Below are 22,339 nucleotides of genomic sequence, written 5' to 3'. Positions count from 1 at the left end.
TGTGCTCAATCAGCCAATTTGATATTTTCTTATCTCGACGCCTCTGGACAAAGAGGGGGTCCCATCGATGTATTATAATGTAGCCACCAATTGTCGATATCAGGAAAATTAGTTTGAAAATCAAAGCTTGCCATGTTTTCCATCCAAATTGTATCAAATACTGGGGGCTGTTCCTGGGTAGGAGAAGGACGATACATTCTTTCGTGAACTGTGTAGGTGGACATCTGGCATATACTCAACAGCCGTTCCAAGCCTTTGCTGATTACCACAAGGAGATGGTGTCTATGCATAGACTGGGTGATGTCCCGAAGGGCCACCACAGTCTCAGTGACCAGGGAAATGATCTTGCCCGTATCGATTCTGATCATGAATGCATACTTCGTGGCGACTTTGAGGAGAAAAACAACGGCAAAGGCGATCATAGTATCAAAATATAAAGGAAGCCCATTCATGAACGTACGAAACTCGGCATCACAGACGATCATCTGAAGGATTGACATAGCTGACAACACTCCGGCATTGGCGATCTCCTCCAGTTCAGGCGACATGTATCGTGGTGAACTCTCTGATATCGGCACACCACGAAAGGCGTGCGAGCAAAGGTATAGCTTTGCAAAATGGAAGTGAAAACCAACACCCTTTTGTGGATAATTTCCGACATTCTGATTCACTTTGAAGCTTTCGTTCCAATCTGCAAACCACGTATCCAGAGATATTGAGAATCGCCGCAGTTGAGGTAGTGTCTGAGGTGCAATAGAGGTATCAACATCAACCCCGAAGGTGTCAAACACTCGACCCAAGATTGACCATTCCTTGACCTGACTGATTAATCTAGCGTCATCTTCTGTGGCGTGTTCAGTGTCCAGTATCTGACTGGCCGACTCGATTATAAACCCTTCCCTGGACATCGGAGGTCGACCATATGCGATCGAAAAGTGGTGGTCGCATACATAGACGAGATAGTATAGTCGAGCTTGAAGATACCCATCGCGGTCTCCTCTGAGGGCTTTGTAGATACCACTATGAAGATTAATGTCCGATGAAATACGAACAGCTAGTTCTGTTAGTTTCGCTTCGCCAGAGGAATGTACATATGGAGGTACATACCATTTCCGATCAAAGCCCAGGAAATTTCATGCAACCAAAATGCACCGACACAGAGCCCACGAATGTCATCTTCGTTCACGTGTCTTGAAAAAGTTTGAGCTGCGACAAGATTTTTATATTCAGCGTAGCAAGCTTCAAAAAGATGGCCGAGGGTTTGAGAATGCAAAGCAGCCACAGTACAAACAGCGGCCGTTAATAGTGGGGATGCGATCCGAACCGAGTCCAAACTGATATGGTCACCAAGAATGCGATAGAGAAAATGATCAAGTCTGAGATGATATGTTTCGAATAACGCAACGGCTTGGCGTAAGGAGATAAGACCCGTGGATATCAAATCTGGACGACGTGCAGATGATAAATTGTTTGAGAGACCTGCCTTCCCATTGTCTGAGACACAAGAGGCCGGGATGGAAGCTGGGCCGCCCCGGGGATCCATTATTACTTCCCATGTCTGAGGTGGCTCATGGTTCTCTTTTGGCTGAGATGGTTGGCTCGAGGGGCAGATTTCCTCTGCTATAACTTCTTCATTGGTAGATTCAACTGGTAGACACAAATGATCTTGCGTTCCAGGAGCAGCTTGTGACTCGGGCACGTCAACTTTGGCAGCAATTTTTGCAACAGCCTCTTCTAGCCGTCGCATCTTTTGTACTACGGCGCCTTTCCATCTAAACACTATTAGGAAATGGATGCTAGTCCAAGAGATTTGTTGTACTTACGTGACATCATCTTCCAGTAATGTCTGCAAGCTTCGGTTCACGTTGCAAGGGAGACCTCTCTTCTTACACCGCGAACATGGCATCTGACCCTCTCGCATATGACATTTGACCTTTTCCGCATATCAGTTACATGCTTTGTTATCTTCGGTAATCAAACTAACCTTTTGCTTGCGACATGCTACACAAGCAGTAATCTTGCGAGTAATATCCGGTGGCTTTCGATCACCGAATGATTCTCGCAAGGCACTTACGGCTGGCGGAGAGGCTAGTTCGATATCCATAATGTTTGTTCAACTAAGGCTGCAACACAGTGGTCGTACTGTCTGAATTTGCAGTGTTTGCATCTGCCAGTTATTAATTCCAGTTAATATAATCAAGATCACCTAAACACAGAACACAATGAACATTCACATCTGAACAATGCGGACTTCGCACCGAAGATATACTTGGCACATTTGGAGTATGGGATCCACGTGGGGGCGATGCGAAACCCTAACTGGTCCCTCCGGTCTCTGGTCTGTTTTTTAGTGTCCCCGTGGTAGCTTTGGCGTTGCTCATTGAATCTTCACTCGGGGTCTCTCATGTACGACATAAACCTATCTCACAGAAATGCTAACCGTACTTCTCCAAATACTAATGCTTTGGAGAGGTATTCCCTGTATTAGATGCAGTGCTAAAGAGTATATAATTTCACTACTCGGGCCAAAAAAAAAAAGCAATGCATATCTCCCGTTCGACCCAAGGCTGGAACCACATTTTGTTTTCTCTTAATCGTTTCTACTCTTATCGATCTCAAGAATTATTTTATTCATTTCAATGGCATCTCTGGGAGCCAAATTGAGGTTTGTCATCACGGCGGGCGTCGGATTCTTCGCGGATGGCTATCTCAACCTGACAATTGGACTTGGCAAGTGACTTCAATTGATTCAATGAGATCGAATTATTAATGTTAGACAGTGGTACCGATCCTGGGTTACCTATACTTCCAAGATGGAAAGGTACCGACAGTTGACAGCGACATCATGAAAGGTAGCCTCAGCCTGGGCATGGTCGTTGGCCAGCTTATTTTTGGAGTGTTGAGTGATGTTTGGGGTCGTCATTCTATATATGGGAAAGAGCTCCTCCTCACTATATTTGGAACATTGATGGTAGTTTTGTTGCCTTGGAACCGAATGTCGGCTCAGTCTGTGACGGCATGGATTGCAGTATGTCGTGTTGTGACCGGGGTAGGAATTGGAGCTGGTAAGCCATATCCCTTCGAAATAGAGACATAATGGGTCTAATCCGAGGAAGATTATCCATTATCTTCATCTTTGTCGGCAGAAAAGTCACCGTTTGGCTCACGTGCTATCCAAGTGTTGACTGTCTTTTCGAACATCGGCCTTGGTAATATTGCGGCCAGCATCGTGTTTCTGATCTTGCTCAAGGCATTCGAGGAGTTAATAGCCCACAACCTAAGCCATCTTGAATGGGTCTGGCGTTTGCTATTAGGCATTGGAATTGTGCCAGCGGTCTTCACTCTTTATGCCCGGTTGACGATCAGGGAGACACTGCCCTACAGGCAATGTGAGACTACCCTCATTTTTGTATCTTGAAGATAGCTAATACTGTTTAGACGTCTGTGATGATGCTGCTGGGCAGAGGCGCACACTCAAGCAGCAGTGGGAGGACTTCCGCGAGTACTTCGGTCACTGGAAACATGCTAAAGTGCTATTTGCGACGTCAGCCTCCTGGTTCTTATTGTAAGTTAAAATTGTCCTTGAAAAGAAAATCCCCCAAATTAATACATATAGTGATATCGCATACTACGGTATCAATCTCAACCAAAGCATTATACTGGCAAGAATCGGTTATGCAAGCGAAAAAACACCATGGCGAACCCTGTATAACACCGCTGTGGGTAATATAATCATCCAAGCAGCAGGATATCTCCCCGGATTCTACGTCGGTATCTTCCTTCCTGATCGTATTGGTCGTGTTCCCCAACAATGCTGGACATGTATCATGGTGTGCATCCTCTATGCCATATGGGCTGGAGTCAGCACACAGAGCGTCCACACCCCAACAGCTGGTTTGATGATTATATTTGCCCTCTCACAGTTCTTGCTTACCGTTGGTCCTAATTGCACGACCTTTCTGATTCCCGCAGAAGTGTTTCCAACGCGTGTTCGAGGCACAGCATCCGGAATATCTGCTGCTTCTGGAAAATGCGGTGCTATTCTAACTTCATTTGCTTTCGGTAGTGTTGAAGATGCAATTGGTTTGGAAGGTGTCCTTGGTCTGTTCTCGGGAATCATGCTGCTCACTGCCCTTGTCACTTTGCTGATACCCGAGACCAAAAATCAGACACTGGAGGGTATTGAAAAAGATGAACCCATAGAACAAGGGAAGCTATCATCAAGCTCTCAAACTCTAGCTATGTTAGTTGGCGCAGGGAATAGGTCTCATGTCAAGGATTTAGTCTACACCCCCAAGTAAATGACTTTCACTTCAATTCTCCCATTCCTTTATAAAGGTAATAATATCACCTAAATTTGTTAGCAACTTTTCGTGGTTTGTTTGTAGTGTATTTGTAGTGTTTGCAATACGTCATCAGGGAATGCGAACTTTCAGGTTTCTGCAACACCGACCTACCCAACATTCTGAAAATATCCTTGATACCAACCTTGGGAGAAAGATTGATACGACCTATGGACTATTTTCTACTATCTTTTCAGGAGGAGGTATATTAAAACAAACGATATATTCCGAGGTATGAGTTATACCTATCTCGATAGTATATAAATTGTTAGTCTTTGATTGGCTCGTGAATAACCCCGCTTATGGACCCGCTATGATCAACATCACCTGATGACCTCAGTAGGGTCAAGTAACTGTTCACATTTTACAACATATTGACCCTTGTCTGTTGACTAACCTCTTGAAGAGATTCTTTGACATGGCAGACCGGTTACACTCCCGCGAAGGGTCCGACACTTCGCTCAACAATGCATCCATTGCTTCCCCGCGATCTAGCACCGAATCCCGCTCTCCCCCTACACGAAACCAACTCCGTGTTTCACACATACCAGCAGCAAATCACCAGCACAGACAAAGCTTGAGCGAGTCACTTCGTGGCCCACCCGGGTCTCCCCGCGCACGCCGACAGCCGTCCCTCCCACAGTCCGCCATCCAGAGCCTCATCGACAATCCCCCGCCACCGAAGAATAGTGATCCTGCCTTTGTTGGTCGTGATTGGAGACAGATCTCAGTCGGCGAGCTGGTCAGCCCGGATGACCTGAAGTTTGTGGAGCTTGATACAGGCATTGAAGAGGCGACAAATGTGAGTATCATTACGAAGGCAACACTACCTTGTCCGTTTTGGACTAACATACTGGTCTAACTAGATCTTGATTGATTCAGGCGCGGCCGTATTGTTGATCCGCGAGACCCCTCAATCCACTTCTGCGGTAGGCACATTTGACTATGCAGATCTGAACTCTTATCTCCTGCTAGCAGCAGGGCTGACACACCCCGATGAAGCGCATCAAGCGTCGTATGACGAGCTAGCTAAGAAGGCTCACAATGGTGTGCCAATTCCGCTGAGAGATGTCAAGAAGTTCGGCATGGAGAAGGAGCCGCTGATCAACCTGCCAACTTCAGCCAATGTCTTGACCGCTGTAGAGATCTTTGGTGGAGGTGTTCACCGGGTGGTGGTGGTCAATGAGTCAAATGACCAAGAAGTGGTCGGAATCTTCAGCCAGTTCCGACTGGTCAAATTCCTTTGGGAAAATGGTCGCAGCTTCCCTATCATTGAAGAGCTATATCCAAAGGCTCTGCGTGAGCTGGGGGTTGGATCTCATGAAGTGATCTCTATCAAGTAAGTTGTTTTGATGAATTCTTGAAGAGCAGTCTAACCTCCATTTTGCCATTTGCAGTGGTGATAAACCCCTCTCCGATGCCCTCCATCTGATGAACAACGAGGGTATGTCCTCAATCGTAGTTGTTGATAGCTACTTAAACGTGCTTGGGAATATCTCCACAGCAGATGTTAAGGTATGTGACGAGCCATGTTGGTTGGCAAGATTTACTTACCCTTTCACAGCTTTTGACCCGATCATCTTCATTGCCACTTCTTCAAAACACCTGCACTCACTTCATCTCGGTCATTCTGTCCACACGGGGTTTGATTGAGGGTAAAGACTCATTCCCGGTCTTCCACGTCAATCCTGGATCGACACTGGCTCACACAGTCGCCAAGATCGTGGCAACTCGATCACATCGGTAACTACTGCAGTCATTTGAGATACAAACAGAACATGTACTAACTGTTGATTTAGTCTCTGGGTGACCGATCCATTATCTCCAACATCCTCAGGACCGCCAACTCCATCGCATTCTTCAGTACACATCCCTCTTTCCAACAGTGTCAGCCCAGCTCCCGGATCGTATACTGCACAGTCACCACCGCCATCTCCTTCTGTACCTGTGACACCTTCTGCACAGCCTTCTCAATACACCACCCCTCACCTACCAACTCCTAACCTCCCTTACACATACCCAGCTCCAGGCGTGTCGGTGCCAGTGCCATCGCCTGTGTCGCATTCTATTCCCTCCTCGACGCTAGATGGAGCCCGACTGTCCGGTCGTCTAGTTGGAGTAGTCAGCTTGACTGACATCCTGAATTTGCATGCCCGCGCTAGCGGGTTGAACCCAGCTGACCCCGCCGAGTCACGTAGCCGCCGCCGACGCAGTAGTTCCTCGAGCCAAAGTATCCGCCGCAGCGGCGACATTGGCCGGGAGCTTTTCAGTCGTGGCATGTAAAAGTGTACATTGCGTTTTGCACTTGGGCTCTGTCGCAGAGCATCTTCTCAGTACACCTGTATTCTGAAACCCAACATATGCACTCGCTCTGTCCGATGTGCTTGGGTTTGTTAAAAGCCCAATGCCAGTCATCCCCATCAATCAATCATGAATTTGTTACTTCATCAGTCATACAGGATAGGACGCAAGCGAATGGACAAATTTGGTCAGCCTCTCATTATCGCCCTCAGCAGGGGATATGATATCCGTCGTGGATTAGCATTACCGAACAAACTTGGAACTTCAATTACCTACATTCCTACGTAGTAGCTCGCGTGCATTCCAGTAGACCCTGCCATTTATCACTGAACTTTGAGCCTTTGCCTTACCAGATGAACCAAATCCTCACCAAGCTAGGATCGACCATCATCGGACAAGATCGACCAACCCCACGTCTCAGTGCTGATCAGCAAATCCCGTCGTAGTCCGAGGACAGCCGAATATTCACCCAATTTTCAAGAATCTCCACAAAAGAAAACTGTAAAATAGCACCCCAATCCTCTCTACCCGGAGAAACATATCCGAAATTCGCAAAGCCGGCTTATTGTGTCCCATCCAACACTCCCTAGTGGTGCAAGCACCACACACAATGTTATCCACCCCTACACATCTGGGACCAGCTTTGCTCCTCGTATTCTGTCGTTTAGATGTGCAATTTGCGTTAAATTAGGTTCGAGCCTGACTCGCATAGAGGCGTTGATCAGCTGCAGGTTTCCCGAGTGTCCGCGGGTATATCACGGGTGTGTGCATAGATCTGGTGGAAGCTGGTTAGCTTTCTGGCTCTCATTGGCCCATCATATTTGCTAACCCTCATGTGTGGCATCGCCGCATTAGGGGTGTCTGTCGAGTTTTGACTTGATTAGGCTAATTCGGCTGATTTGGAGAAGATATTGCTTTGAATTAAGCTTCCAAGGGCGTAGAGATATTGATTTTGAGAAGATACGTAATTTTCTATGTCACGAGGAGATTATTCTACTCGAAGGCCCAATGATATCAATAACACTAATTAAACAATAAGTAATCGTGCCAAGCGCCCAATATTGGAGATATGCTGGGCGCTTGGCACGATAATGTTCAAGATCGTCAACTATCTAAAACCTGGGGAAGACCATCCCACGCCTTCAAGCCACCTCGCCTGTTCCCCACCTCGCCCATCTAGTTGGGTCTCGTATTAAGCCACTTTCTACTCCACCTGCACCGAGAGACTGGACCTGGTGCTGATCATCGAGGGTGGCATTTCCGGCTATTCTGAAGGGTTCTCTTTATTGGGAAAGAATTCGAGGGTGGTTTATAGAGGATGTTTCAGGGGGGGTCATTTTGAAATTAGTATTTACAGCCCCTGTCGGAGAAGATTATTTGATCAAGTTCAATTTCCAAATGGGCCGATCTGGACTCGATGGCCTGATCAGTATCAATAAAAGGTGGATGCCTGTAGTCAGGCCACTCGAAAATACTTCGAATGCAGGTACGCAAGCCCTAATGAGGGTACAAAAGACGAGGTCCAAACAAAACTCGCCAATTACTACTCCGTATCCCTCAGAAATCACGATCCACCACCCATGGGCCTATCAACAACTTTGGAAGTCACTCGTATACTGATCTGGAATTTGACAGGCCACCCACTGGACCCCCAAGCCACAAAACCGGCATTAAAACTGATAAGCGAAATAAAAAAAATAAAAACTTTAGGAGAATCGCCACCAATCACCCCTCCGTAGCCGTGCACGCAGCGTTGCAATCAGCCTAACCGCAACCAACTGGAACCGTTGGCCTAGGCTAGTATCCATGGTACCCGGGATGTTGGAGCCCCGTCAGATCTGCACGGGGGTTCCCTCTCTACTCCACTAAGTGAGAAGAGTTAGAGTTCTGTTACTTAAGGGGGTCTATTTAGCCTGCAGAATTTTGTGTGCCGACAATACCCAGCTCTTATCCATTGGTACACTGCCCTCGGACTTGTTTTTCAACCATGGTAGAGGTGTCGATGGATTCTATACTTTTCATGGGTCAGTGCGGGCGCTAGTTGATTGTCAACCAATTAAAATCCGAGTTTGGCTGCCAAAGGCCGACCGAGCTGCAACCTTAACCCCGCAATAATCTGGGATCCTGCAGGTCATTTTTCAATTTTCATTTTTCTTACAGTTGGTTACCTACTTTGGGGGTTTTCAGGTGGGTTATCTATTTGTGGATGAAAAATATATTCGAATTCTCACCTTATTATTCATTATAGCATTGCTAGGGACTAGTTAGATACCAAGGTATTGCGCTCGATAAAAAGGAATAAAAAAATAAAAAAAAGATTGTCGATCCTGCACGATCGCCGTTGATCCGATCTTGGGGAGACAACAATCAATTCCGCGCACGGGGCACTTCAATTTTAATTTACTTTCCCTCGACGTCAAATTTTACGAGATCAGATTGAGATATGAAATGAAGGTAATTTAGAAGGCGAAGCAGAGAAGTAGAGTTCCCCTCGCGACCAAGAGAATAGAACAAAAGTACATGTTTCCATATTCACGCAAGGCCTGGGCTAGGATCTACTGAAAGCCCTGGAGCTAGGGCTACTATGACATAGCGCCGTCTACCCGTGGATGTGAGGCGATAACGTGACACCTGGGAAAATGAAGGCTGAAATTTCCACGGTTGAGGATGGTCTGATTGCTGGGACAAGATTAGGTACTTGGGCTGTGAGGCATTGGGCTAGTTGGGACGTCAAATAACTCATAGCAAGGTTGTGTGTCTTTCATTGTGGGATACATCTACTAGCTAGAGACTTACTGCCAGTCCATTTTAAAGTTTTACTAAATGTAGCATTCTGAAGGGTGTTGTATGTAAATCAATATTGCTCGAACCCAACTTAAATAACGACTGGTCAAGGGAACATTAAAGAAAGGTAAAAATTTTGGGTGATGTCTGGGTGGATTGGGAGAAGCTATAGCTATAGCTCTACCTATAGCTTTAGTGGGCACGGCCCGGTGGAGCATAAAGTCTCAGACCAGATTTATCCCACAGAAGAAAATGACGTGCCAAAAATCGCGCAGTGGGCTCTGAGGGGCGTATAGTAGAGAATATTGAGTGCTCCGGATTAGGACGTAGACCTGATGGTCGAGGATCGATGCAACGTCAAACCAAAGGTAAAAAATTGATATGGAGATTGAAGAAAAAAAAGTGGATACCAAAGTCAGAGAGTTGAATTTGTTTCGTTTTACTGTAAGGAGAGTAGTGTAAAATTAAACAATATATTCATTCGATACTCATAAACATCCCCAGCCATTACCCTTATGGAGGATATTAGAATGAGAGATAAATATGAAAAATAAATATAATACAGGAGCAAATGTGCAAAAAAAGCCACCCCCATGTATAAACGAAATGAAAAGATTAAATAAAAACCAACAACTACCTGGGTATATCAGGTATCATAGATCATAAAAGGCATGATAGATGAAGTTAACAAGAGACGCTGGTGAAATCATCAACGGCGATGAAATCGTCAAAGCCAAAAGGTTGGTCACGATCGGAAAGCGGAACAGTCGAGTTACCCAGGTGGGAAGCAAACTGACTGAAGTCCGTGAAATCGGGATCCATCCCCTCATGCGAGACCATAATGCCATCACCCCCAACCTTCCCAGCGGGCGATATGGTAGCATGCGCGGCAGTCGTCGGCGACAGCGGGGTGTTGGGAGTGGGACAGAAGTCCGGAGTGGAGTGAGTGCCCGCTGAGAGGGCCTCGATCTTAGGAGAGCCAATACTAGAGGGAGCAATCTGGGAGTGGGAAAGGTGTGTGCTCTGCGTAAGGAGATGGAGGTCGTGGAAGTTGTTCGAGGGCTGGGATTGGCCGCGCGAGTGACCATGGGTAGGGCCGTGGCCGGTGGGGCCCGAAATGGATGCTGAGGGAAGCGGTGGAGCCGTGTGCTGCTGCATAGGCAATTCCGGTGCGGATGCAAGGCGATCTCTGAATTGATGCATTTGGACTGCGGTGTCGTTCATCTGAGCCTGCTGCATCATTTGCTGCTGCCACATTTGCACGGCATGCGTGTCTGTGTGGGGTTGCCCGGGTGTTTGGTTCTGCTGTTGCATCGAGGCCCATGCGGGTACTTGGGAGTTCCAGGTTGGGGTTGAGGCTTGTTGGTTCATGTAGGCTGGGATTTGTCCTGTCGAGTCCCCTGAGGCAGAGAACATACCGGAGTACGGCGTCTCAGACCGGTCCATGCAGCCCATGTAGGGCTGGGCGTTCGGGTCGTATGATGCCGTGGGCGATAGTGCGTAGCTATCATTTGTTGGCATTGGGCTTCCCATTGAGCCGGAACCCTGAGAGAAAGAAGAGCGGATATTGGATAGATCCAGGCTCATCTTGCGTGGACCCATATTGACTGATGGGCGGGGGTGCATGTGGCTTGCTCGCCGGCTGTGGATAGAAGATGTATTGAATTGAGTGCGAGCTGCAAATGCGGCCAGTAGATGGTTTGTGAACTGCTTTTCAATTTCGTTGTTCTGATGTTGCAGCATGAGAATGCGCTTTTCTTGATACCGCTCATCGACCTCTTCATACATGGCTTCTTTATCAACAATCTCCTTGGTGATGTGAAAAGCCTTGCCCGTACGCTTCTTATGCAACATAGAAGCCCGGTTAGCAGATTCCAGGCGAGCATCTAAGCTGCGATCCTTTCTCCGTGATGCAGCAATAAAGGCTCTAGGCGATTGTTAGTAAGTTGGTATTTCTACTTATCTAGTTCACATACCTTTCTTGGTTCTCCTCCCGCGAACGGGGGATAGGGGTGATATCCTGGTCTAAATCTGATAGAGGCATGGTACCGTAAGGAGTTATGTAAGAAGAGAAAAGAAGAGGGGAAAGGTAAGTTAAATACTAAAAAGGCTTGAGGGGGGTACGAGTGTCAAAAGTTAAGCCCAAGCTAGGAGGGGCCAGAACCAAGGAACCAAGCCGATCACAGTTTGGGCGCTTAAAAAACTTACGGCCGATCGGTCCATGGTTGTTCTTCTCTACCAGCGCCACCAAAACAGGAGTGGCTCGATATGGTGCCACTGTTTCCCGGAGACTATTTCCTGCTAAACACCTGGGCAAATGAGTTGTTATCAAGAGAAGTAATTTTCACTGATTAGGGCTTGTGGTCTAGACCATAAGTGGGGAGGCGTTACTCTGTACTCCAGATCCCGAAAAGTATTTCCCGATCGATACTACTCTATCGAGAATTACTGCAGATCGTCTTCCTGAAGCGTCAGACTAGCACCCCCTTTTTTTCCCCCTTCACTCTTCTGTGAGAATTCTTCGGTAGTAGCACGAACATGTTCACAAAATGGCACCACGTGATAGCCGGATCGGGGAGGTTCTAGAGCTACCTATAGACCACATCACACGTTACGTAGCTTGTTATTCCAACCTTGAAAACCTGAACTTCAAGGCTATGATTATACAGAACTGACTAACTATTTAGTTAATCGGTCAAGAAAAGTATCGCCATGGTAGGTCTGTGCACAAAGTTAACTGTAGATAGGACCCGGCGCAGTATTGCGGATACTCGATTGTCGATCACATATTAAGGGGATTTGGTGTAATAGAATATTCCTATTTCTGCCTTTACCTTCCCGAGATCATGGTCATGTAGATCTCAATCTCTCGCGGTAGGGTACGAAGTACGCCTATATTTAGGGGTTAAAGGTTGAAAAGCGTATAACCACCCGTATACTAACACAATCCATAGTACACAGGCATAAACTGCAGGCAGCCGCTCGGGTTAACATTCACTACATAATTCTAGACCACCGCCACCTAAGATACATTGTAGGGACCAAACGGACAGGAGTATAAGAGTATTGAGAAAGGACATGTATGTAGTTAACGTATTTCACAAGCGAGTGGCCACCACAAGCGAGTGGCCACCCCAACACTATATGCTAAATTCAAATCCATTTATCTCAACTATAACGCCATTAAATTAATTTAACTAAATTATTCATCTATCTGGACATGCGTCTCTTCTATGACCCTGATTTTTACATAGCCCGCACGTTGGTAATGCCCTAGTTCTTGGCTATAAAGGTGGCGAAGGCCTTCTGCGTCGCGGGGGTATAGGTGCTACAATTGCTTCCACCGGCTCAGGTATTAATTGAGAAGCTTCTTGAACTGAGAGACCTTCTTCGGCGGGTATCTGCCTTCGGGATCGAGCACGTTTTTGCTTCTGCTTCTCATTAGCAGCGCGTAAATCCTTGTTTTCTTTAGCGAGTAAAATAGCACCTTGCATTGTGAGGCGGAAGCCTTTTATAAGTTGATTTAATGCACGGTCGGAAGGACTTGGTAGGCTTCGAGATCTTGTACGAAGTAGAGCTTTAATTGACGAAGCCTACCGACGTAGGTCTTTCTCAGTAGCTGGTGTTTTTGGTGTAAAATTCCGGCTAGAATCACTACCCCGGCTAGGGGGGGGTGTTAGGGTTCGAAGCCGAATATTGAGCTTTGAAATAACTCTCTCCGGCTTAAAGGGGACTAAACCAGCTACCCCGAAGCTATTTTTAATAGTCTCCATTTTAAAAGCTTCAATTCGTGCGAGGGGGTACGCTTCGAGGAAGTCAAGTTTATCGATATAATTTATCCCAACCCGCATTTTCGATTCAACTAACCGGCTATACGCACGTTTTAACACCGCAAAACAGCTAATATCGAGAGGCTGTAAAAGGTAAGAGGAGTGCGGAGGCATACAGATCAGGATAATCTAATTTCTTTTATAAAGCTCGTCAAATTTTAGGGTTAAATAGCTTCCGTGACTATCGAGTACTAGAAGCCGATATCTCCCCTTTATACGCAAAGAAGTCGTCGGAATAAAGAGCTTTTTAAGCCAACGAAGTCTAATTTCATCAGAAGTCTAACCATTAGGACTAACTTCGAATCGCTAATCACCAGGAAGACTATCGAACTAAGATTTAATAAAGACTTTACCTTTAAAAATCACGCACAGAGGAAGCGCCTACCCCGAAGCATTTATACACTCAATTACCGTCACCCACTCGCGATTTCTAGGTTATAAAAGTGAGCGCCGACTGTAGTATTCACTCCTTATAATAACCCTCGCAGTTGCCGTTAATCCTATTGCAAAGCCAGTCTTATCAAAGTTATAAATATCATCGGGGTCGATTCTATATTAAACGATTGTCTTTTGAACAAGATTAAACCACTCTCCGATGATTTTTAGGTCTTCACATTTCGCACGTTCATAATTATAGCGTCTCGAGAAGCGGGAGGAGAGGATAGGGTATCGTTTTACGAAGTTCGTAACCTAGTTTTCGCCGACTAAAAGAACTAGGGTGGTTCTGCGCTTTTCGAGGAGAAGATTCGCTATTTCACGAACAGTAGAGGGTCGGGGAGCAGATCTACGGGAATCCATAGAGAGTATCCATTTTTGAAGAGACTCCTCCTCTATTTCAGAGAGTTTATGTAAGTTGGCGCGAGAAATCGCGCGTTCTTGTACGCCACTAAGGCGGCGACGAAGAGTCGAACGCGGCACGTCAAAAGTACGCGTAGCAAGGGTAATATTACTGATTTCTTGATTTTTAAAAGCCTGAATAGCTAATAAGATCCTACCCTCTTGCTCCGTTGATTTTCGGGGGTTTTGAGAGCGAATTGGTGGCATAGTGGGTGGTTGAATTAACTAAGTGCTAACTAATGGACGCGTTTTCGGGTGGGGTGGCCACTCGCTTGTGGTGGCCACTCGCTTGTGAAATACGTTAGTTACTACGATGCTGATAGCCTAAGGCATCAGGCACAAATTGGCCACAACAATCCTGGACCTGGGCATCGATACTAGCTAACGCCGCGTTCTACATCAATATACGAGCTCAATAATCAGCCCTCGACCCCTTTCCAATAAATCTTCTCCTGACCTCGGGATATACCTTATCTAGCCTCATCTCCCATGGAAAAGCCACGCCATATTGAATAACAATAGGACACGGGGGATTTGCCATCTAAAGCCGTATAACTCTAAATATCCCCCGGCCGAGACTAGGCGATTTCGAGCGATCCAAATGCCGAGGTCGCCACTGAATAATCCGATATCAGACCTCGGGATCTCATAATATAGAATACTAAACTAATATCTTATTTTGTATTGGGTATTGACAATTTTAATTCAACTTTATCTTTGCCGATTAACTAGGCCTATGTTGTACATAGTATAGTGCCCAGGTGGGGGCTCGGCAATCAAGCCGATCACCCCGCTGATCGCCTGTATAAACACAAGATATACGGTGAGATAACATATGCACATGAGAGTTGATATTGAATATAAAGATTAATTCCACACATTTCCCCTGGAAGTCTATATGCCTCGAGTAACCACTTTCCACCAATAAGCCAAACTAGTCGATCTCTCGGAGAACCGGCATCAAAGTACTCCATGGAAATCCCCCACTCACAGCCACAGTTTCCCAATGTGTTGATAAACCCAAACTTCATGTCGCATACTTCCGCCGGGACGAGTGTGAGAAATCCGGCAGGCCGGGCCGGTTCCTTGTGTCCGGTGCTCGCAGTCGTTACTTGGTTACAATGGTAAGGCCAATCTAATAGACATAATGATAACACGGAGTATGCCAAGGGGCATTGGCCTCTCTCTCGCGCGCGCGCATGGAGAGGACGGGGATTAGTTAATTTCGTTCCTGGCTACTTTCGTATCTGTACCATTGCGAATCAAGCCACAAATACCCTGACCCCTCACCACGAGAGCAAAACCATTGCAAATGAAATCTTGTTTATGAACAGCATGAATAGATAAAAGACGCTAAGTTCTCAATGAGTGCAAAGCCAAGGGAAAGGACATCAAGAGTAGAGAAGAGCCAAATCCGCCGGTGATGCTGCGCTAGATCGGAGTAGCAGCATCAATACAGAAGACCACGATTCAACAGGAGTGGATGGTAGATGGTCCACTCATGGCAAGCTCTCATCAGACATATCTGGAGGGAAATCTGAAACGAAAAGAGAATAAAGTTCAGGGATCGGCGTTCACTTAGGCAATGCCGAGCGGTGGCACCATCCCCTGTTCCTCGTGGGCCTCGCCGCCAAGCTTGTAAGCCACCTTGAACCGAATTTTGACCGAGTTGCCCTTTCCAACATCGATTCCGTCCATGAGCATCTCCTGTTGGACCCCATTTTGCTGCTGGGGCGCAATGTCTCGGCCTGATTGAGGCCGAAGCTGTAGCCTATAGGACTAATTAATTGTTAGTAAACTCATGTACAAATTGTATTACAGCAAATGGCTTACCTTCTCCACCGCGACCTGGAAATGGAGATCTCCAATAGGCTGGCTGGTTGTGTTTGAGAAGATGGCTAAAACGTGAATTTGGCGTGGCTGGTTCGGGACCCGGCGCGCAGCAAAGTCAACACGGAGCTGGGAGTTGAGGACCTGGATCTTGTTTGTCGATGGAAGTACATTGCTTGCTGGCAATGAAGATGCAAAATCCCACTCATCATCTTCCGCTGGAGCGGCCTGCTGCGCCGGTTGCGGAGAGGAATCCGTGCCTCCGACCAGGTCAAGTAATGAAGACGAAGCGGGAGTAGCTTGGCTTTGCGTCGGTGGTTGGAAGGGACTAGATGTCGCCCGTGGGCTGGCAGAGACAAGCGATGCAAATGGGTCAGCCGCTGGAGGCGGAGGAGTCGCTTTGGATTGGACTTGGGGCGAGACCCCCATGACAGGTGTGGGGGATTGAGAAACAGGCCGCGAACTATTGAAAGAAGCAAGGATATCATAATTAGGTTTGAATGCTGGTTGCGCCTGCTGCTGAGGTTGTGATGGAACAGGCGGTGTTGAGCTTGCTGACATGGACGGGAAATTCGCTTTGATATCGGTCAGTGATGGTGCTTTGAGGAATATTGTACCACGTTACTTACCGGAAGTCCCGAGAGAGATACCACCTCCGGGGGAGGGGCTTTGTTCCCCTAATGAAAGGCCGAGCAGGTCATTCTCCAAGGAGCTACCGCCCTGGGATGGGCCTGCCTCATTACCGTTGGAGCTGGGTTCAGGCTCCGGGTCGAAATCGATAAGAGAGAGCTCATTATTTGCATTTGTTGAGACTCCGGTCGTGGTGCCTAGTGTACCTTTGGGAATCCGAGATGCAGCATCCAGATCACCCTTCTTAACCAGCTTATACCGCTCGATTGTGCGATGTATGCTGTCGTTTATCTCCAATAACTTGTGGACAGCCTCGGGATCATCCGATTCTTCCTCACACATTTTCTGGATTTTGGGGTGAGCGCTTTGCAAAGCACCCGCAAGTTCCTAATAAGAGTGTTAGAGGCCAATCGACTGGCGGACAAAGAACACAGGATATCTTATCACCTACCTCGAAAACGTCGCCTTCGATGAGAGCTTCCCCGGGCTGTTGATTCTGCAGCATCTCTTCCAGAATCTTGGCTTTTTGTTGCACCTTAACAACCTCCTCCGCGGCCTTTGCTCGATAGTCAGTTTTATGCCGATTGTCAAATCCGGCCATAACCTTCATGAGCCGGTTCGCTTCCTGTAGATCAGCGGGAGTGCCTCTCCGAATCAACTCTTGAAGTTTGGCAGATTGCGCTTCCTTCTCTTCCTCTTCCATCTCATCGGCTGAGCGGAGATTCTAATCAACGTTAATTCCACTCCGAAAACAATACCACGTGAAGGTCACATACATCACTTGGATTCAAGACCGCGGCATCTTCTCGGCGGATCTCTGGGAACATATACCCCTTGTAAAGCAGCAGACGATGCATATCCCGAATGAAACCTAGATCATCCTTATAGCGCGATGTTTGACAGATGGTCTGGCGCCACTCCTCGATCGACTCCAAAATGCGGTGCTGGACCCTGGAGGCCCGTATGGGTGGTCGCTCCGGGAACCTGCGAACCAATTCATTCAAGAATTCCTTTGTGGCAATCTGGAGATGGAACGGATATCCGCAGTTCTTGACGAGAATATCGAGTAGCTAGAAATCGCAGTTGTCAGCCTCCCCCGCGTCAGCTGTCACTTGAGCTCCCCACGTACCGCCAACGCCAACAATGCAACATTCTGATTTCGAGAATTGATAAGATGGACGATATTGAGAGCAGCTTCTCGGGGTCTAAGAGGTGAATTTATGAGTGTGCGCCATACAACAGGGGTAGCTCCCACTCACGCATTGCCTTTCTTGGAGTTGATTAGATCCGCAACTTCGAGGTTCAGGGCCAGGTTCGGCTCGTAGTTTTGAGGATCGCAAGCATTTCCTATAGATATTAAGAATCAGCATAAATGATTTGTGTCACGTTCCAGCACTATACTCACGAATTGCCCGCTGCAACGGCGTAGCGGCCGGATCAGGATAGGCACCGAAGCGGTCCCTAGCCGCCATTCGTGCAGATGCAGCCTCCAGGATGGCGGTGTACTAGTGAACAATAGAGAAAGGGATATTAATCTGATTAAGAGGGAGGTACTGGAAAGCACGAATATCCAGAGGAGATGTGTACAGTCGCGGACGGGGGAGGCGGGCGGAGAACCCGTTGAACTGCACGTGTGGCGCTTGTGCTTGGCCTTGGGATCTTCTTTTTTCAATCACTGCGTTTACCACTACGCAATACTACAAGATACACCAGGGCGTTCTTGAATATTGTTTTAGATTACGCTCACATCATCCACCATGGTCCGCCACAAAAAAGACAACTTCACGCGAGGAGGCAAGAAATTCAACAACCCCCGCCCCCGAGTGCCCCGCGGTGATGAAGAAGTTGCGGGTGCGACTTCCTCGAGGCCTCCTTACAAGGCAGCATGCTGGGATATGGGACATTGCGATCCTAAGCGATGCTCAGGAAAGCGATTGATGAAGCTCGGTCTGATGCGGGAGCTTCACATTGGCCAGCGACACCCTGGCGTGATTGTCTCGTATGTTTCGCAGCGCTTTTTTTGGTTCCCTCGGCTTGCATACTGACGATTCACTAGCCCAAACGCCAAGCGAATTATCTCTCCAGCAGATCGGGATATTATGGAACAGCACGGTGCTGCAGTGGTGGAATGCTCTTGGGTGCGAGTCAAGGAAGTGCCCTGGTCGCGGATCGGCGGAAAATGCGAACGACTTCGTATGTGATAAGAATTGGGCAACTATACGCTGGATCCATGGGATGCTAACTATCTTGACATATAGTTCCTTACCTTATCGCCGCCAACACTGTTAACTACGGCAAGCCATGGCGTCTGAACTGCGTCGAAGCGCTCGCCGCTTGCTTCGCCATCTGCCGTCGCTTGGAGTGGGCAGAAGATCTACTCAGACATTTCAGTTACGGGCCGTCTTTCTTGGAAATCAACAAGGAACTTCTGGCGCGCTACGCTGCCTGCGAAACGGAAGAGGATGTAAAGAGGACGGAAGAGGAATGGTTAGCCAAAATCGAACGCGAATACGAAGACAACCGCATCGATGGAGGTGATGATGTCTGGACCAAAGGCAACACTAATCGTTTGCCTGCACGAACCTCAGATGACGAGGACGACGAAAGTGGAGATGAAGATGACGAAGACGAGGATAGCAACGAAGAAGATGAGGACAAGGATCCATTCGCAATTTCCGATGACTCAGAAGATGAAGAGCAAATGGCCGAAATACGCCGGAAGATTCTCAACTCTAAATCGTTCCAAAATCCCGAAGAAGAGGAAAAGCAGCAGCCGGAAAAGATCGCTCGGCCGGAGCAGCTGTATGTCGACTCAGATGCTGAGTCCGGCTCAGGGGGAAGCGAGGATGAGGCATTTGACAATATCATTAATGCGACGACAGTCACTGATCGTACAGGAATCAAAGCAATCCAGCAGCGTAAAGGAAGTGAGATTCTCTCTGGCTCGTTCTCTCGGGCGGAGATTTCCGCCCCGAAGAGATGGTGAATGTGACCTCGGGAGGCCCTATTGAACATTACCCACTCAAAAGGGTTTGGTTATCACCATTTTCTGGAGTACATTGAGTGTTCTCTCTTCTCAAAACACCCAGACAGCTTTCTTGCGACACTCCCCTAGCAAGTGCACTTCGTTCAATATGAGTTTGGCGTTCTGCTACCCTGCCACTCGCCGTCCCGTCATTGCGGATCATTTTTCCCTTCGGTCAATTCACAGCATTACCAAGTTTCCTTCAATGTTTTCCTAAGTCATACGACTTACGCAACTTCATCTGTTCCTTGGTTATTGCAAATATGTTTGTTTTCATGCTGTGTTATGACTCACGTCTTATTTTGTACCGGAGGGAAGATACTGGAAAGGGGAAAAAATCAGGTATCACCCATGGGCCTCAAACTATTGGGTTGGTTTAGTTACAATTATAGTTTGGTAAGGACTCATGTCCAGGCCAAATATAGAATCGGAGGTTAAGGGAACAACCTTGGAATATAAGGAAATCAACCATAGCACCTTCCAATACCTGTCAACTGTCACTTTTCAACCCAACCCCCATACAATAACAAAAATTGCTCACTGGATCCAACACTGCCACAGATCCCATATCTACCAAATGGATGCGAAGGTCATCCTTGGACTCAAAGTGAAAAACGCGAAGATGATACGCGACCTCGGAAAGCAGAACCAAGACCTGAACCGTTTAATTCCCGAAGAGCCCAAATGGGTAGAATCCGCAGTGCATCCGCAGCATACGATGAATGAATTTGGACCATCGCGGGATTCTGTGCCCTCACTTCATGACGACCAAGACATGAAACGCTCGGTCCTCGAAGAACCCAAATGGGTAGAATCCGCAGTCAATCCGCAACACATGATGAACAACTTTGGACCGTCGTGGGATTCTATGCCCTCACATCATGACGACCTGCTCAAGCAGTCTCAGGAACAAAATGGACGGCTGGTCATGTTTAAGGGATTCCAAGAACAAAATGCACAGCTAAGGTATACGATAAAGCAACAGGAAAAGATCATTCTCAACCTCGCCCAATACCAGGAAGAAGCCACGGCCCAGCTTGAGCAACACACAGCAAGAGTTGTATACACGCTCAAGGAACAAAACAAGAAGATTGCCGGCCTCGAGTGCGAAAAGGTAGAGCTGGTTCGTGATCTCAAGGAACAAACCAGAATAGCATATGCGCTTGAAAAGCGAGATAGGAAGATGAGAAAAATCTTCGGTGACACTGCCAGCATAATGTTCTTAGAGCTCGAGTATCGAGAAGAACTGATCAGCAAGATGGCACCGAACGATGGGGAGTTTTTCCAGCCAACCCACGAGACTCTAGTTGACTTGGTTGAAAACATCGAACAATGGACAGCAGACGACGAGCATTCAGATATGATGTTCAATCTTGAGCATACGCCGCCGTCTGAACAGCTATATGAGGAGCTGTTGTCTCGGTTTGACGAACAATCATACCAGCTCAAGATACAGGAAATAAAGCTCGATAGACAGAAAAGCATTATTGATGAACAAACGAGCATTATCTCCGAACTCAATGCGCAGAAACGAAAAATGGCGAGTGATCTTGAGGAACAAAATGGAAAGCTGGCTTTGATCCTTGAACATTTGCAAGGAAATGACGAGAAAGGCACTTCTCATCTCCTCGACCGGATACTGGTATATAAAGCCGAGCAGCATGCCCTGTTTGAGAAACCGTGGGTATAACTCTGGATTTTATCGCATTCGAACAAAGCGCATGCGAACAATGAAAGCTTTGCCGGTTAACAACCTGCGTCTATGGAGTCTGAATTCAAGCGAGTGCTACTTGTCGGTGACACCCCATTTCACCACTCCACCCTTAGGTATTAAACTAAATGTTCCTCCATCTCTACACCTACTCCCATTTGCTCTCATCCATGGATGTATATCATATTATTCTATTGCTAAGCAAAGCCTATTTGTTCTTCATCGATGATGTTTGTTTTCTGTCCAATTCAATGAGATGAAATATCCCCTCTCTTTTTTCCTACTGGTAGATAAAAAGTAGATCCAACAAAAAAATTACATTATATCCCCGAAAGAAGATTCCAAGCTCAAACCCTTCTCACTGCCGTTGCTGCCTGCAGAAACTAACACTATGGTGCCGATGACATCTCGGGCAATCGACTGCATGATGCTTGGGCCAGGAATGCGTTAAGGAGTGTGAAGAAGTGTGGTAGATGAGCGGGTTCACATCTGTATAGACTGGACGGACGGGGGTTCGACTGGGTCGGTACTTCCGCCTAGGGGAGTATCTCAAGGCGTGTTGATGCTGAGATGATGATGGTTTGGGTAGCAAGGGTGAAATTGTCACAGGCATGTTGGAGGAATGTATTCGTCTAGTATAGATTAGTATTATACTCGCTCTGTAATCCCCACGGGTATATACATGCCTACCTGGTCAAGTCTTGATTCGTGCCAACTACAGATGGAGTATACAATCTGACTTGTCGACTTCAGTTATTAAGTTGAGCTTTATGTTTTGCATGCTAGGGTAATCATAATAAGAAGTCTTTATAGGATGTCTAGGGAACACAGGACCTAGAATATGCAAGGGTCAAGATATATTCATTTTTGAAGGTGAATCGGACATGCAAGGTATCAATACAACATTATGTATGTGTCTGAGATCTTAGACTTGATTTGGTTTTATATTGTTCAAGACATCATTCAGTTATAAAATCCCCGGTTCTATAAAACCACTGAACCCCGCGATGGCGGGGCAAATGCCGCCCAACATCATAGATCTCAAGTA

The 22,339-nt window shown here is 47.0% G+C and overlaps 6 protein-coding genes across 6 annotated transcripts; 3 read left to right on the top strand and 3 right to left on the bottom strand.

The window, feature by feature from the left end:
- Nucleotides 1–29: 29 nt before the first annotated feature.
- On the bottom strand, nucleotides 30–2,104 carry PGRI_038580 (Zn(II)2Cys6 transcription factor domain-containing protein; the record flags this gene model as incomplete). The annotated part of the gene is made up of 5 exons (XM_040791571.1): nucleotides 30–900; nucleotides 951–1,020; nucleotides 1,108–1,772; nucleotides 1,824–1,933; nucleotides 1,985–2,104. 5 exons carry the CDS (start codon nucleotides 2,102–2,104, stop codon nucleotides 30–32), a joined length of 1,836 nt encoding a protein of 611 aa, XP_040645648.1.
- Nucleotides 2,105–2,995: 891 nt separating this feature from the next.
- Nucleotides 2,996–6,626, top strand: PGRI_038570 (Major facilitator superfamily domain, general substrate transporter; the record flags this gene model as incomplete). The annotated part of the gene is made up of 9 exons (XM_040791570.1): nucleotides 2,996–3,065; nucleotides 3,117–3,389; nucleotides 3,439–3,565; nucleotides 3,617–4,243; nucleotides 4,752–5,145; nucleotides 5,210–5,682; nucleotides 5,741–5,858; nucleotides 5,908–6,086; nucleotides 6,143–6,626. 9 exons carry the CDS (start codon nucleotides 2,996–2,998, stop codon nucleotides 6,624–6,626), a joined length of 2,745 nt encoding a protein of 914 aa, XP_040645647.1.
- A 3,486-nt stretch (nucleotides 6,627–10,112) lies between these two features.
- Nucleotides 10,113–11,472, bottom strand: PGRI_038560 (uncharacterized protein; the record flags this gene model as incomplete). Its single annotated transcript, XM_040791569.1, has 2 exons — nucleotides 10,113–11,355; nucleotides 11,405–11,472. The coding sequence occupies 2 exons, from the start codon at nucleotides 11,470–11,472 to the stop codon at nucleotides 10,113–10,115; spliced, it is 1,311 nt and encodes a 436-aa protein (XP_040645646.1).
- A 4,201-nt stretch (nucleotides 11,473–15,673) lies between these two features.
- PGRI_038550 (VHS domain protein) lies at nucleotides 15,674–18,027 on the bottom strand (the record flags this gene model as incomplete). Its single annotated transcript, XM_040791568.1, has 8 exons — nucleotides 15,674–15,874; nucleotides 15,929–16,500; nucleotides 16,555–16,942; nucleotides 17,007–17,279; nucleotides 17,332–17,625; nucleotides 17,685–17,760; nucleotides 17,815–17,902; nucleotides 17,961–18,027. 8 exons carry the CDS (start codon nucleotides 18,025–18,027, stop codon nucleotides 15,674–15,676), a joined length of 1,959 nt encoding a protein of 652 aa, XP_040645645.1.
- Nucleotides 18,028–18,312: 285 nt separating this feature from the next.
- Nucleotides 18,313–19,541, top strand: PGRI_038540 (ribosome biogenesis TSR3 family protein; the record flags this gene model as incomplete). The annotated part of the gene is made up of 3 exons (XM_040791567.1): nucleotides 18,313–18,554; nucleotides 18,612–18,748; nucleotides 18,814–19,541. The coding sequence occupies 3 exons, from the start codon at nucleotides 18,313–18,315 to the stop codon at nucleotides 19,539–19,541; spliced, it is 1,107 nt and encodes a 368-aa protein (XP_040645644.1).
- A 616-nt stretch (nucleotides 19,542–20,157) lies between these two features.
- On the top strand, nucleotides 20,158–21,270 carry PGRI_038530 (uncharacterized protein; the record flags this gene model as incomplete). The annotated part of the gene is made up of 1 exon (XM_040791566.1): nucleotides 20,158–21,270. The coding sequence occupies one exon, from the start codon at nucleotides 20,158–20,160 to the stop codon at nucleotides 21,268–21,270; it is 1,113 nt and encodes a 370-aa protein (XP_040645643.1).
- Between the last annotated feature and the right edge of the window lie 1,069 nt (nucleotides 21,271–22,339).

Source organism: Penicillium griseofulvum, assembly GCF_001561935.1.
Source record: "Penicillium griseofulvum strain PG3 chromosome Unknown contig_86, whole genome shotgun sequence".
Taxonomy (NCBI): domain Eukaryota; kingdom Fungi; phylum Ascomycota; class Eurotiomycetes; order Eurotiales; family Aspergillaceae; genus Penicillium; species Penicillium griseofulvum.
Note: the sequence above shows the minus strand (reverse complement) of the source record. Positions and strands in the feature narration are given on the sequence as shown.